At 40.9% G+C, this 16,764-nt stretch overlaps 1 protein-coding gene across 1 annotated transcript in view; it reads left to right on the top strand.

Moving 5' to 3' along the window:
* Nucleotides 1-16,764, top strand: part of nrxn2b (neurexin 2b) — a 368,462-nt gene that overhangs the window by 315,586 nt on the left and 36,112 nt on the right. Inside the window, exon 14 of the mRNA XM_026328570.1 lies at nucleotides 10,179-10,350. Coding sequence (XP_026184355.1) covers nucleotides 10,179-10,350 — 172 coding nt within the window. The remainder of the gene's footprint in view (nucleotides 1-10,178; nucleotides 10,351-16,764) is intronic.

Here is a 16,764-nt window from a genome sequence, read left to right as displayed (position 1 = left end):
ATCTGTTTGGTCTTTGTTTGCCCACGTTTTGGAAAGATCTTATTATCCTCAGGTCTATTTGGGACAAGGTCTGACTGTTCTCACCTTCTTATAGAAGGTGTTCTCCACCTTCTTTGGACTAGACTTCAGACTTCTCTTTTTTCATAATGTGCATTAGGTTATCCAATGCTGTATCTTGAAGCATAGTCTTTGACCAACACTGGGTGGAACAAAATACTGGTATGTTGAATTGACAGGTTTGGATGACGTGCCTGTATATTTAGCATCTTAGGAACACAAGTGAACAACTTTTGTTAGAAATCCTGTGCATCGTCATGCAATGAACTATTGTTTGGGTACTCCTGTTTCCTCCCACAGTCCAAACACATGCAATTTGGGTTTAGGTTAATTGGTGACTCTTATTTGCTCCTATGTGACTGTGTGGTGATCTGTCCAGGATGTACCCTGCCTCTCTTTAAGTGTCAGCTGGGATTGGCTCTAGCCCTCCCACCCCCAACCCTAGCTGTGCCTGGATAACTGATAGATAATGGATGGAGGTCTGTTAGACTTTCTTTTGAGGTGCTTTAGTTAGCAATTATGGATTTAGAAAGTAATATTTCAAGAAAATCTTTAAGCAGAAGAATAGTTCCATCTGTATCTCCAGAATATGAACCTTTGTTATCAAGGTTAATGTCTCATTTAGGATAAATAGCACAGTGATGATGATATATTCATATACAGTGGGTACGGAAAGTATTCAGACCCCTTTAAATTTTTCACTCTTTGTGTCATTGCAGCCATTTGCCAAAATCAAAAAAGTTCATTTTATTTCTCATTAATGGAAACTCAGCACCCCATCTTGACAGAAAAAAGCAGAAATGTAGAAATTTTTGCGAATTTATTAAAAAAGAAAAACTGAAATATCACATGGTCATAAGTATTCAGACCCTGTGCTCAGTATTGAGTAGAAGCACCCTTTTGAGCTAGTACAGCCATGAGTCTTCTTGGGAATGATGCAACAAGTGTTTCACACCTGGATTTGGGGATCCTCTGCCATTCTTCCTTGCAGATCCTCTCCAGTTCTGTCAGGTTGGATGGTCAACGTTGGTGAACAGCCATTTTCAGGTCTCTCCAGAGATGCTCAATTGGGTTTAGGTCAGGGCTCTGGCTGGGCCAGTCAAGAACAGTCACAGAGTTGTTCCGAAGCCACTCCTTTGTTATTTTAGCTGTGTGCTTAGGGTCATTGTCCTGTTGAAAGGTGAACCTTCGGCCCAGTTGGAGGTCCTGAGCACTCTGGAAGAGGTTTTCTTCCAGGATATCTCTGGACTTGGTCGCATTCATCTTTCCTTCAATTGCAACCAGTCGTCCTGTCCCTGCAGCTGAAAAACACCCCCACAACATGATGCTCCCACCACCATGTTTCACTGTAGGGATTGTATTGGGCAGGTGATGAGCAGTGCCTGGTTTTCTCCACACATACCGCTTAGAATTAACGCCAAAAAGTTCAATCTTGGTCTCATCAGACCAGAGAATCTTATTTCTCATGGTCTGGGAGTCCTTCATGTGTTTTTTGGCAAACTCTATGCAGGCTTTCATGTGTCTTGCACTGAGGAGAGGCTTCCGTCGGGCCACTCTGCCATAAAGCCCCGACTGGTGGAGGGCTGCAGTGATAGTTGACTTTGTGGAACTTTCTCCCATCTCCCTACTGCATCTCTGGAGCTCATCCACAGTGATCTTTGGGTTCTTCTTTACCTCTCTCACCAAGGCTCTTCTCCCACGATTGCTCAGTTTGGCTGGACGGCCAGGTCTAGGAAGAGTTCTGGTCGTCCCAAACTTTTTCCATTTGAGGATTATGGAGGCCACTGTGCTCTTAGGAACCTTGAGTGCTGCAGAAATTCTTTTGTAAACCTGGCCAGATCTGTGCCTTGCCACAATTCTGTCTCTGAGCTCCTTGGGCAGTTCCTTCGACCTCATGATTCTCATTTGCTCTGACATGCACTGTGAGCTGTAAGGTCTTATATAGACAGGTGTGTGCCTTTCCTAATCAAGTCCAATCAGTTTAATTAAACACAGCTGGATTCCAATGAAGGAGCAGAACCACCTCAAGGAGGATCAGAAGAAATGGACAGCATGTGAGTTAAATATGAGTGTCACTGCACAGGGTCTGAATACTTATGACCATGTGATATTTCAGTTTTTCTTTTTTAATAAATTTGCAAAAATTTCTACATTTCTGTTTTTTTCTGTCAAGATGGGGTGCTGAGTGTACATTAATGAGAAATAAAATGAACTTTTTTGATTTTGGCAAATGGCTGCAATGACACAAAGAGTGAAACATTTAAAGGGGTCTGAATACTTTCCGTACCCACTGTATTCATACATTTGGCCTAATTCCAGCATCAAGTCATAAAGTTAATATTGTGCAACAGTATTAACACATACAGTGTCAAAAAGGATTACTAAAGTACAAAACTTACTAAACAAAAGACAGATTAAGCACAGTATTCAAGGACTCAGCCATCTCATTTCACAGTTTGCTGACTAGATGTATGCTGCCAAGTGAGAATGATCTACAAACCGGTTTTATTTTGAGTTGCACCTTTCTTCAGAGGACTCCAGGTAGCAATTCTGTGTCTCAGGTCACTCACAAGAGCGCGTGGATCAATTGGATTCTACCAAACTTATGTTAGCAACTCCAATCAACACAGTAATGAGCCTCTGCAGAGTGAAAGAGCTGGTGATGAGGCCAGACAGATTAGACAATTGAGAAAAAGGAGAAATAGCAAAGGCAAGGTAAAAACTACAGTTAGAGAAATGATAATAGAGGACATTTGGAGGTGAGGCAATAGCTATCTCTTGTTGAAAAAAGTCCAACATTGATTTTGAGGCTCTTATTGTTCTAGCAGGCAGTGAAAAGCTGAAGGCTGAAATGACTGAACTCCCATTTTGGTTTCAGTCTTAGTATTCAGCTTTGCCAGAGAAATAGGATATGCTGGCACTGATTTAGAGGGCTGGCACCAAGCTAGCAAAGAAAGAACTGACTGACATTTTGAAGTTATATCAAAACAAAGTGGTATTTAGAAGCTGAAGCTAAACTGTATCATTATAATGTAGTTCTTGAGCATGTAATACATTTCTAATATGATAAAATGTCAGCCAACAGTTATTGCTCCACTCTGTCCCTAGAAAGGTAGTCAGTATAATTAGCTTTGGTGCCAGATGCAAGGATTATTGCCATATTTTAGTGTTTAGTGAATTGATGAAGGATTATGTGGAGCTGGTAAAGTCAAAACATAATTTAATACAAAAAAGAGACAAAAGATCCAAGATCCAAGAACATTGATGGAAACTTTATTGGTCTTGTAAGTCTCTTTGTTCCATATTAAGTGAACTAAACTGACAAATATCTACCTGTGTCTGGGTCTGCCAGAGTTCTTGGTAAAGGGGTGAAGAGTGGGTGGATGGACATTGATTTCTGCTGCCACAGTAACAAAGATCCTTTTCTGGGATTCCACATGGAATACACCCCCACAACTCCAGTATTGTATCTCCCAACCTTTCATTCTCCTTTTATTAGTGCATCTTTCATTTTATCATCGTGTCACTGCTCTCAGTTATTCGTCATACATGTGTGCTTTGTTTGTCCTGAACATTCATCCATTATTAGCTTTACCTCATCCATTCAGCTCTGGTTAGCAGCTTGGGGAACATCTTGACATGAAACATCTTTGAAAAGTTTTTTTGGTTTTTTTGACGTGTGCATTTTGATAAATTGAATCTGTCTTAACACATCTCTTGACAGGGAGAGAGTCAGACATGTAAATGATGATTCTATTTTAGCACTAAGGTGGCATATTCCCTAAATATCACCTCTCAGATTTATGCATTTTTCTTCTGATAAGGTTATGAAAGGCAGACAGACGAGATTTGATGAATACTTTATCTCTCACTTTCGTCAGAAGTGGTGAACTTCTTGACTCTAAATACCTGAACACAAAGGACAGATTAGAGCAGGGTAGTTAGAAATGCTATAGCGTGACTGAACAGACTGAACAGGTATGGAATACATGGGCAAGATAGTAATCAATCGTTCTTCTACTGAGTGTCCTTGTGGAGAAAATGAAAGCTGTGGCCTTCTCAGTCTTTGTAAATGAATGCTAATTTCAGTCACTGGTGAACCTTAACATTCAGTCAAATTTGAATTTAATAAAGCTGCAGGAATCAGGACGTGCATTCATTCTCACCTGTTTCACCAGCCCACTGCACTGCACCTAAGTGGCAGAAATTTCATGAATGCAGATTGAAGCCAAATTTCTCTCAAAAAAATCACTGTTTCACTCGGTGGATCAGGTCGAAGCAAATCTGTGTGGAGCTTTCATGTTCAACTTTTAGAAAAATGAAAACACAAATTTGCAACACAGGCCCACTGAAAATTATCTTGATGGTCTTATGACCTCATGACGAGTTGTCACTGAATTTTCAAAACCCCTTGTTTCATTAGGGAATACATTTATATATTTTTTTTTTTTTTTTTTTTTGTCTTTGTATTTTGTATGCCATAAGTGCTTCATGCCCACAAACTGACTTAGACTATGTTTTTCAGTTGTTAAACAGACTACAGTGACCACTAGCCACTAGAAAAATACATAAATATGTGTATGTGTTTGTCTAGACCTCAGCTTTGTAAACAAGGCTGAAGTGTTTGGCAGGGATCTGTGTAACCTCACTCAAGGGCATTTGCATGTATATGTATGTTGCTTGTGTGTGTTTGTAGTTGGAGTGGTTAGGTCAGGCAGGATCCAACCTACAGGTCTGATGGTTATTGTGCTGAAGGATGCCATTCATCAACAGCATCACTGCTGTAATATGCTCAGTGTGTACAGAATGTGTGTGTATACTCGTGTTTATATGTATGCGATTTTAAAATGATTGGAGCCTGAGGAGGTGCATGAAGAGAGCGAGCCAGTAACATAATTAGGATTATAGAATATATGTTGTTTTAACTAATTTCGTTTTTCATCTCTCCTTCCTCAGTGCAAATGTTGCTTTCCTCCGTGCTATTTTTGGCTGTCTGCCAGTGTGTATGTACTCCAGGACAAATGGGCAAGCCCAGCATGAGTCATGCTCGGATGTGAGATTCAGATTCAGGCACATACACAAACACCACATCTGTCGATTCTTCAATGACATTTGATTCTCCATTAGAGCAGACACTCGTCATTTTCAGGGCACAGACGGATAGCCATGACTACTCTCACTGAAAAGAGGCCAGAAGAAAGATGGGTGAGGGAGGAAAGAGGAGATAAAGTATGATTAAGATGAGGGGATGGGGGGGCAACTTTCTCAAGGTGACTGCCAGAGATCACAGCAAACCCATACAAATAAGTTGGCTGAGCAGAAACAGAGACAAGGTGTGGTAAATGAAACCAGAGGGACTGTTTTGTCGATGCTTTCCCCTTTTTCTCTTGCCACCCAAATTGAAACAACACACACGTAGCTCTGTGTGTATGAACTTTGTGTCCTTTGAGGTTAATGATGAGAGGAAGACATGAAATCCGAACACTAGATAACAGTATTCCTGATCCAAAATGGCTGCTGGCCCTTAGTTTTTCCCTCTTTCTGTCACAGACACTCTGAAGATGTTAGGTGAATGGACAGTGGGTTGATTTAGACGGCAAGGAGTCTGCATGTTATGCAACTGCCTATTTCGCCTTACATAACGCTGCAGTTTCAGAGTGGAAGATAAGCCCTACTATACTGTTCTTCTTTTAGCAAATGCCACAGCCAATCTCCACTAACGGGCCTTATCCATAACTGTTGACAAGCTGATTAGCCAAATATAGGCATGCAACACATTCAAGGAAAAACCACTTGTGCCCAATGGACAAGGGCCCCTGTCATCCTGGGAGAGACCACTCCCATCTCAATAAAAATATTTAATCATAAGATAAAGATGATACATAAGGGGACAAGCGGACCCAAACTGTGCCAATAAAATAACACACAGCAAAGCGGAGCCACCAGGTCCCTTCACAGTTTGGGTCAAGAACTCAGATTTTTCTTTTAATTTGTCGATCGTCTGTGGAGCTGGAATGACAATCCATTGTTTGGATGGATGTAGCAACATTAATTTTTCACCACAAATAGCACACATAATGTAACATACTGGCATATAAGTTAAAGTTTTTGCTCAACCTATAGCACTGTATGAAATATTAAGCTGCCTCCCACCATGTGCTAGAGTCAAATATATGTATGCACCCTTGGAAAAAGAGGGCAAAAATATTGCTTTTTATTGGGCATCCAGTAAATATTTATTTTTCAGTCATTTCTCTGTTCATGCTGCTCCACTGGCTGATTCCTAGACTAATGAAGACTGCAGCTCTATATACTTAAATTGGTATGTCAAGTTTGACTCAAGCAGATGTAAGCTGTGATAGATAATTATTAGGGAAATGGGAGAAAAGCTGATGAATAGTTAGCATTTTCACTACCCATGGGACAATTAATATGAAATCTGTCAGACCAAATCTTCACCATCAGCAAATTCCTGAGCTGGTCAGCCTCATTTCTCCACCGTTTCTTGAACCTTGTTGATACAGCAAAATGCAAAAAACCTTGAATGATTTAAAACACCAAAAGTGTATCTTGCTGAGTCTACTTTGCAATCCATCCAAAAGGTATATCTTTGTTTTTTTGCTGTTGTTTTCTCTTTCTTATATGTCTGTTTGGCACTCAGATCTGGAAATACAGGAAAGACATTGAGGAAATACAAATACTGTAGATCAAGAAGATGTGTGTGGAGATGAAGCTGTAGGGGATGATAGAGAAGAAGTGCATCATGATTGTGTTGTCTGCAGAGAAATTAAACCAAAAACCAGATCTTTCAAAAATGCATTCACATTCCCCTTTGTGTAGTTTTTCCCTTCCTAATTGACTTCCAGTGTGTAAAGTAGAGAGAGAATGAAATCTTGACATCTTCAAAAGCAGCTTTGATCTCAAACCACCTTGAGGCCCTGGAGGATCATCAAGCTTCCTTCTGTCCTTTTATTGCACATTATTTCTCTGCTCTTACTCCTCCTCTTCCTCCTCTCCCTTTTCCTTTTCTGCTTGGCACGATCAGCAAGAGCTTTCTGAGGCTTCCTGACAACCTGATACACAGACGACAACCGCAGCCTCATTCTGACGCCGCCTCATTCACATTCCACCTTTGCCAGCAGCTTTTACCTCGACACGTTCTTGCACACTGCAAGGTCATGTTGAAATATTTTAGGCGTATTCCAGCACCATGCTTTCTCGTCTGTGGCTGCTGCACTGGATTCCAATTTTCTTTGAGAGAAGGAAAGGAGAGACTCTAATTAGAGGATTACAGAAACTTTTCTCTAGCAGCTAAACTGTTGTCAGTGTACTGTGTGAAAGCTGATCAGCAGTTTCTTCTCTGAAAAAAAAAACATCTTTTTTTGTTGTACTCAGATCTGAAATATTTGGCAAGAACAGCAAGTTTTTATAATGATATTCAGGAAGAGGTCTAGCATTCTTTGCTCATCAGATAAAACCTTTCTGAGCGCAGAAAAACCCACACTTTCCAGTCTGCAGGTACCTGCTACCTTTGAAGATTTTTGACGGACCTAAGGAACATAAAGAGATGCTGTTCACCTCAGGCACTTCAGGTTCGAATCTGGTCTAATTGCCCTTTTCCTCAAATCTACAGTGGACCCACTAACTAACTGCTTGACCCACAGAAGGAAAAGTCAAATGAGCTAACCTGTGGATAAAAGAACAAAAGCGTAATAACATTTATACTGAACATTAGCCAACAGCTGCAGCAGATTAAGCGCTGCTAAGCAGTAGTTTAGAAGCTGTGGTGTTTAAAGAGCAGCCAGGGCTTATTGTCATTTACCTACCAGTCCCTTCATTTCACTGTTGCAGACTTGACTGCTCCGAGTGATTCAAGTTTTTTTCCTTCTGCTTCCAGAGATATGTTCGCTTAAGGGAAATGGCCATTAAAATGTCATTACTGCTACACTAAAATCATTTTTTTTAAAAAGCACTGGTTCCCAGCGGCTTCCCACCGTAATGGACTCAATACATTCCCTCAGCACCAGGAAGAACCCTAATGTTGCAGAACACAAATGCTAATCTCTCAGTAAATATCACTCAAATTCACTCTCCCTTCTGCTTTTCAGTCATAATAGCAGGGATTCATTCTACTTTGCCCTGGTAAATTGAATTAATTCTCCAGGCAAGGTGTTATGATTACTCTAAGCTTTCTAGGGCATGGACTGTAATGGAGATGATCCAGTAGATCCAAAAGCATTTCACTAACCCTCTCTGATGTTTTTTTTTTTTTTTTTTTTTTGCTCCAGTATCTCAAAGGTATCAGTAGTCAAACCTTTGATTAAATTTTCATTCACATGTGCTTCTCTGATTGCTCTCTGGCAGTATTCATATTGTCTTGAGTCAATATACATGGGAAGAGTAGACAGAAAGATTGTGAGGGTCAGTCCATAACATGAATCAATTGATTAAGTGCCTAAGAAGCTGGAAGCACTTTGCCATTTGAGATGATCAAGTCTCTTTGTGGGATGAGATCATCTGTTCAACAGTCCATCAAACTACAGTCTGAAAAACTCATTCTGGTCTAACTTAGTTTTGATCTTCATGGAGTGTGCAGCTCTAGCTGTTTCCTGTTGTGCTCCACATTGTTTTTTTTTTTTTGTTTTTTTTTTTATTCTGAGTGCTGCTCAACTCTTTTATTCTGCTGATCCCTCTAAAGCATTAATCACGGCCACCAGCACTTCCATTTGCACTGCCATTTGAGCATGCTCAATTAATAGCTTAATTGCAAATGTCATCAGTGCATGACCATACTTTGGCCTTGGCTGGGTGCTATACATACTTTCTACTTCACCAAAGAGCGGTTAGGATGCACATAAATTTGGCTGTGATTATACCGCTCATTAACTTACTGTACAACCTCTGCACTTATTTACTCAATTAACTTGCTTTTTTAAGTTCTGTTAACATTCAAGTGTTTTATTTTCCTTTTTTAAATACTTAATCAGCCATGAATAATGGAAAACTGCTTCGAGCAAAAGCCACACGTTCACCTCTGAATATCTTGGCATATGGAAGGTGGTGAAGTAAATGCACATACAGTACATGGAGCTAATGAGTTGATGGAATCAGTGAAGTTATTGCTGCATTGGGTAGATACTAATGTGCAAAAGTAACCCCTCTATAAAAGAGCTCGAACCATTGTGACAACCAGGAAGTGTTCTTGCCATAAGTATATGCAGCAGGGCACTTACCACGCTGGGTTTCATGACTGTGCAGAACAAAACCGCAACAGAAGATTTAGTGTGGGACAGAGTGTTTGTCTGCAGTGGTGCCGTCTGGTATAGACTCTGTCGGTTTCTCTCTCTCACCCTTGTTCTATGCCTCTCTGCCCGAATGTAATTCTGTAAATGACTTTGACCTTTCCTGGGACTGAGGACAAGAACCACAGAGGGAGATGAGAGAGATGGCAGGAGATGAGAGGAAAGTAGGCAGTTGACTAATAAACTTGAAGCAGTGGGCGGCTGTCAACACTAATAGATAAGAGAGGAGGGGGTCACTGGGTTGGTGAACACTAAAGGTGCCTCAACAAGTACTGTTCTTTACCAGACTGATGTGCATGCAATCTTATGTTCATGAGGGCCATTTTGGTGACTCATGGAAGATATATTTAAATTTTTGCCACTAAAAAAACTGTGCTACATGCACAGCGGGCTTTTATGCAAAATGCATGCAAACATGCTCTCACTGGCGATGGAACATTCTAAAGTTTAGTGGGTATGGTGCTCATGCTTCTCTTGTCAAATGTTTGACCTAATGATGTTGCAAGACTAAAAGCCAAATTGCCTTAAGTAATCTTCAAGAATGTCTGAAAAGCTCTTGATAATATTTAGCAGTTGATCTTAAGTGCTAACCAGTGAGCTGTTAGTTATGGAATGAAAACTACCTTTGCTATCATAGGATGCACAGAAAACAAATACATACTCTAAATGACTTGGTTGAGGTTTTCCAGGAAATGAAGGTTTCACGGGATGGTACCAAATGTCACGGTGACCCTTATGTAGAAGAGCAAGGGTCTCATCAGTGTATCTGTAGGTAGCTGCACATCTCTCACAATGGTATCTCCCTTCCTCTGTCTATAGGAACGGGGAAAGATCGGCGTGATCTTCAACGTGGGAACGGACGACATAACCATCGAGGAGAGCGCAGTGATGGTGAGCGACGGCAAATACCACGTGGTGCGATTCACACGTAGTGGCGGCAATGCCACCCTACAAGTGGACAACCAGCCTGTCATCGAACGTTTCCCCTCAGGTAGGAACAGTGGTCTGAATTTACGGATTGAGAGGGAGCGATCAGTGTTGGATTAGAACCTTCACAGTTTGCATTCTCTGATAAACTGCATAACACAGTGGAGAGAGAAAGAAGGAGCTTTGGAAAAGAAAAAATATTCAGTAATTCATCCTCACATCTTTCTCTAAAATGAATGTTTTGGGTGAATATTCTGTAAGAGCTCTGGTTTATTTATCATGACCTTCATATTTAGAGCGTGCCTGCATTATTCTAGGTGATTGAGTCAGGTTCTTGTTTAAAAGGAAAGAAGAGCCAACAGTTTTCCTCAGGCATGCGGTCACCCATCTAAGAGCATCCAGCTCTCTGCAGTTAGTTTACCATTGTAGCTCCTGGCACTGTGAAAGCCAGTGTTAAATCAAGGCCACCACAATGTGAAGACTCCAGTCAGGTATGGTTGTAAAGCATGTGTTATTGTGGCAGGATACAGTGCAGTAAGGTATGTGCAGGTGTTTTGAATTCATGCTTCAGCTCCAAGGCAAACACAGGTGCAGCATCTTTACACATGCAGCCTTTAAACAAGGGCAAACACCCAGTGAGTCTCTTCTGGGAGTATGCTAATTCCACTGCTTGTTTAACCATAATCTTGGTATTCTATTCCTGAATTATGGGGCTATTTTTGGTCATGCAAAAGCTCGCTTAAAAAAAAAAAGCTTAATTCCTCTCTCCACTGTGTTTCCTCTTAGTTCATGGTTGTTCATGGTTGTTCAAAGGAAGACATTTTGTGTTGCCATCAGGAGTTTGCATTTGGCGAGCACCAAGCCCAGGCAGTCTCTACTGCCTGCCACTGTTTAGTATTAGTGATCTCATGGAAAACTGAATACTAAAATACGAATTTTTTAAAGCATTGAAGTTTGGGTGCATTCATGTTTTGCCCAGTGTTGCTGTCCGACTTATAAATGAAGTCAATGCTCTCCATATCCATTGTTTAAAAGCACTGTCTATGTATTGCCATTGTTTCAAACAGCAGGGAGAGTGCAGCTAATGTGGCCGTGATATTTACTCTAGCTGACATATAGAGCAATGGGACTGTGACATTCTCTGTCACAGCAGTGATCCCATATTTTGAGGCTTTGTTTTGGCATTCAGAGAAGCGTATTCTCTCGCTCATCCATCAGCACAGCGAGGCCGGACTGAGGGGCATGCATCACAGCCAGAAGAGGAAGCGCCCCGTGACAGTTCACTCTTTCCAGTTATTATTATGATGGAAATGCAGCCCTTTTCACTACAGCACATGCTCCAAAGAGGAGTCTTCAGCTAACAATAGTGCTAACCACTTAGAAAATAACAGCAGAGCAGCCTGTTAACATAGTCATCATCCACGGGTTTTCTTTCATCAAGAAACATTAATGTGCGGCCCATATTCTATTCTTTTTATTCCTTTTCCCTTCCCTCCTCCTTGATGTGACTGTTGTCTTTGTCAAAACTTTCTTTCCTCTGCTGATCAAGAACTGAAGACTTATTTTGTTATTGTTTGTTTGTTTGCTTGATGAGTTTTTTGTTTGCCTGGTGGGGACTGGAAATTTTAGGAGGTTATACAGTTTAAGGGAATGAAGTAGATGTAGGAGGGTTGTACCTAATTGATTGGTAGAATAGCTGTGATTCAATTCATAATAGGGTGAAGTGATACTTATGACAGAGAGTGAGTGAGTGGTGGGGGCCAACAGTAGGTGTGTAAAGAGAAGTGAGGTTATGTTTTATATAAAGGAGGAAGAAAAGGGGAGGGTGTGCTTGTAACAAATTCCTGTGACCCAGATTGGAGATTTTGACTTCTTTTGATTCTCTGCATGGGCTAAAATATTCTATTCAATTCAATTCAATTCAATTTATTTGTATAGCGCCAAATAACAATACAAATCATCTCAAGGCACTTTACAAAAACTAAAACTAAAAACCCAACAATTCCCTTATGAGCAAGCACTTGGCGACAGTGGAGAGGAAAAAACTCCCTTTAACGGAAGAAAAAAAAACCTCCAGCAGAACCGGGCTCAGTTTGGGCGGCCATCTGCCTCGACCGGTTGGGGTGAGTGGATAGAGCAGAGAGAAAAGAACAGCAACAATAAACAACAAATAGGCACTGCAAGTTGGTGGGGCCAGTAACTGCACATCAGCGATATACAGCTCCAGGACCAGGGACACCTGCAGAAGGTACAGAGAGAGAGAGAGAGAGAGAGAGGGAGGGAGAGATGACAAACTAGGGTAGAGAGAGAGCACAAGGTTAGTAACATTCAATGGTGGAATATACATGAGGTGGGAGAGAAGGGGGGGGGGGGGGGGGGGGGGTTAGGGTAGGGGAGCTCAGTGCACCGATGGTCCTCGGGCAGTCTAGGCCTATAGCAGCATAACTAACTAAGGGATGGTTCAGGGTTGCCTGAAGCCAGCCCTAACTATATGCTTTGTCAAAGAGGAAGGTTTTAAGTCTAGCCTTAAAAGTACAGAGAGTGTCTGCCTCCTGAACCCAGTCTGAGAGCTGGTTCCACAGGAGAGGAGCTTGATAGCTAAAGGCTCTGCCTCCCATTCTGCTTTTGAGAACTCTGGGAACCACAAGTAGGCCTGCACTCTGAGAGCGAAGTGGTCTATTGGGATAATATGGTACTATGAGGTCTTTAAGGTATGAAGGAGCTTGATTATGAAGGGATTTGTATGTGAGAAGAAGGATTTTAAATTCTATTCTATATTTTACAGGGAGCCAATGAAGAGAAGCCAATATAGGAGAAATATGATCTCTCTTGCTAGTTCCTGTCAGGACTCTGGCTGCGGCATTCTGGATTAATTGGAGGCTTTTTATTAAGATATTAGGACATCCAGATAGTAATGAGTTACAGTAATCTAGCCTTGAGGAAACAAATGCATGGACTAGTTTTTCTGCATCATTTTGAGACAGGATGTTCCTAATTTTGGAAATGTTGCGCAGGTGAAAGAATGCAGTTCTAGAAATTTGTTTTATGTGTGAGTTAAAGGACATGTCCTGGTCAAAAATAACTCCAAGGTTTTTACAGTAGTGCTGGAGGCCAGGGCTATGCCATCTAGAGTAGCTATAATTTTAGAAAAGTTATTTCTGAGATTTTTAGGCCCAAATATAATGACTTCTGTTTTCTCCGAGTTTAAAAGTAAAAAGTTACTGGTCATCCAAGCCTTTATGTCAGTTAGACAGGCTTGAAGTCTGGTTAACTGGTTTGTGTTAACAGGTTTAATAGATAGATATAACTGAGTGTCATCCGCATAGCAGTGGTAATTAATAGAGTGCTTCCTAATGATATATCCTAAAGGAAGCATGTACAGGGTGAACAGAATCGGTCCTAGCACAGAACCTTGTGGAACTCCATAACTAACTTTTGTTCGTGTGGAAGGTTCATCATGGACATGAACAAACTGGAATCTGTCCGATAAATAGGATTGGAACCACTTTAACGCTGTTCCTCTGATACCAATCACATGCTCCAGTCTCTGTAATAAGATGTTGTGGTCAATGGTGTCGAATGCTGCACTAAGGTCTAGGAGGACAAGTATCGAAACAAGTCCATTATCTGAGGCTAAGAGAAGATCGTTGGTAACTTTCAACAGTGCTGTTTCTGTACTATGATGTGCTCTAAATCCTGATTGGAAATCTTCAAATACTTCATTCCTGTGTAAGTGGTCTGATAGCTGCTTAGCAACAGCTTTTTCTAGGATTTTAGAAATAAATGGCAGGTTGGATATTGGTCTATAATTAGCCAAGACACCTGGATCAAGACTAGGCTTTTTGAGTAAAGGTTTGATTACTGCAGTCTTAAAGGCCTGTGGTACGTAGCCTGATACTAGAGATAAATTTACCAAGTCCAATAAAGATGAGTTCATTAATGGCAGGGTGCCTTTAAGCAGTCTAGTCGGGATGGGGTCCAAGAGACACGTTGATGATTTCGATGAAGCAACTACTGATGTAAATTCAGAGAGATCTATAGGAGAGAAGCAGTCTAAACATAACTGAGGTCCTACAGATGATTCAAGAGCTACTGTAGTAAAAGATTCATTTATTGCAGGTATAGGAAGCATCTGCTGAATTTTATCTCTAATAGTTGTGATTTTATTTGTAAAGAAACTCATAAATTCATCACTGCTGAGAGCTAAGGGAACACTGGGCTCAACGGAGCTGTGACTTTTTGTCAGCCTGGCTACAGTGCTGAAAAGAAACCTGGGATTGTTCTTATTTTCTTATTTTCCTCTATTCTAGTTGCAGCATATTCAAGCTAATTTCATTTAATTGACGGTTATATTATGCAGTATCATTGTCATGTTCTCTCAGTAGAACACTAAAACATCCTAAAATGTCTATGTTGCTAGATTTAGAAGACAATAGGTAGAAACTGTTATGAATACCTCCAGTGAAGCATTCTTTTAGGAGCTACAAAAACAAGAGGTGCAATTTCGTGTAAAATCTCCTGTCTGGTGGGACTGCTGTGATCAGGCAGTCTTGTTGGGATAGAATTCCATGTAGCATCTCTCTTTCCACAGACCCTGGCCTAAGAAATGTAAAAGCTTCCAAGACAAGGAGTGTAGGGACAAAACCGAGAATGTAAACCTGTCATCTTCTGCAAAAACAGTGACAGGCTGTCTTTGTCTGTCCTGTTGACACACACAAACACATTTCTGCACACATTAATTAGGGCCTCAGTCCAAAACATTTGTTAGATTCAGAAGTGTTTACATTGCTTACGGTGTGAAACCTCCATTGAGACCTGGGCTTGCCAGCAGCAGGTTTATAAACAGAAGGCCATAGAGAGGTGATGATTTGGAGAGACAGGATGTTGACAGCAAACATGGTCGTCACGGGTCAGGCACATTCAACAGCTAAGCAACACGTCTCCTGATGTCCCACGAAGTGATGTTTGTAGTCCTCAGGGAGAGTGTGTGTGGGTATGGTTTTTATGTATGTGTGTGTGTGTGTGACACACATCTACTTGCTCGCATGACATAGTGCATGGCGTGTGTGTCATGCTTTTTTGTGTGTGTCTCTGTTTGTGCACATGTGATTTGATGGACAGAGAGCAGACAAAAAGTGTCAGAGGAGCACAGGGCCGGCTAATTCAGTACGTCAGGCGTCCCTGTTGGGGTCTATAACAACAGTTACTGGCCCACCCCACCTGCCACATTCCCAAAATGGCAGACTAGCTCAGTAAAAACATCCCTGTGTCACACTGAGCACCTGAACCTGGCCTCAAATAAACAGGCAGGTGTTAGCAGCAGTGCCATACAGACTATAATTGTACCATTTCACACCCAATTCCCTTTATTTACCACTCACCTGATGTGTGAAAGGTGGCAGACCTGATGTGGCTAATTGTTAATATCACAATTCTCATTGACCGAAGGCTGTGTATTATTTTTAAATAAAAAGACCGGTAAGTGTGGCCTCACACATTCTTCCATTTACAAACGAAAAGTTAAATTCATATGGGATAAAACATAACATTGCTGGTTTTAATAAGCTCTTTTAATACATTGTGCCATAGCCATATTTGATCTGATGTGACCAGTGGGATACAGTGTTAGCTAACTTACAATAATGTAAGCAAACTCTATATAGGTATTTTGCCATGTAGCTGATGTTACAGAGTTAACCTGTAAATTTATAACCTTTATCTCTGCTGCTGTTACACTAAATTTTATCATTTACCATTAACTTGTAATTGGCCTTTATTGTCAACATTAATCAGTAGTCAGCAAAAGTTAAGTACACCTGGTTTGCTGTACTTGGTAACCTTTGCCGTACAGTGACTACAGTTGATATTTATGGGATAATATTAAATGCTAAAACCTACTGTAGCAATTGCAGAAGGAGAAAGAGTCATTAAGTCACTAAACTGCCTGAATAAGGTCTGTTACCTAGACTTTGTACTTGAATTCAACCTTTCATTTGTTAGAGGAAGATTGTGGTATATTTTCTTTCAAAGGTACAGTACGTACTCTGGACCCGATTTGACTAAATATATAAGACCCATATTACATCTGTATACATTTTTCTGTGGTTGCCAGCATTTCCCACCCCTTTTCTTGCTAATCATGCAGTGAAGACAATGACTGATCATAGTGCTCAGACAGGAGGTCAGGTTTACTGAGGAGATGCCTGCTACAGCATTAACTCCCCTTTTGTAAGGAGTCAGCTGCCTCCAGAAGAATCAAAGTCAAAAAGTAGGAGAAAGAAGGAACTACAAGGGAGAAAATGTTTCTAGTAAAGGGAGTTGTCTTTGTGTGCACCTGGTATTACTCACAATATGGGAACCAAAAGCTGCTTAATTTAGCCTTCCTAAGGGGGCCCTGATGCTGTAAATTATTTCATGGTGTTTTATGAGTTTTATGGTGAGAACTTGATGTAAGGTTAGTGAAAGGTTAAGGGTTACA

This window comes from Mastacembelus armatus, chromosome 18 (assembly GCF_900324485.2).
Source record: "Mastacembelus armatus chromosome 18, fMasArm1.2, whole genome shotgun sequence".
Classification (NCBI taxonomy): domain Eukaryota; kingdom Metazoa; phylum Chordata; class Actinopteri; order Synbranchiformes; family Mastacembelidae; genus Mastacembelus; species Mastacembelus armatus.
The sequence above is the reverse complement of the archived record's forward strand: the minus strand, read 5'-3'. Positions and strand labels throughout refer to the sequence as shown.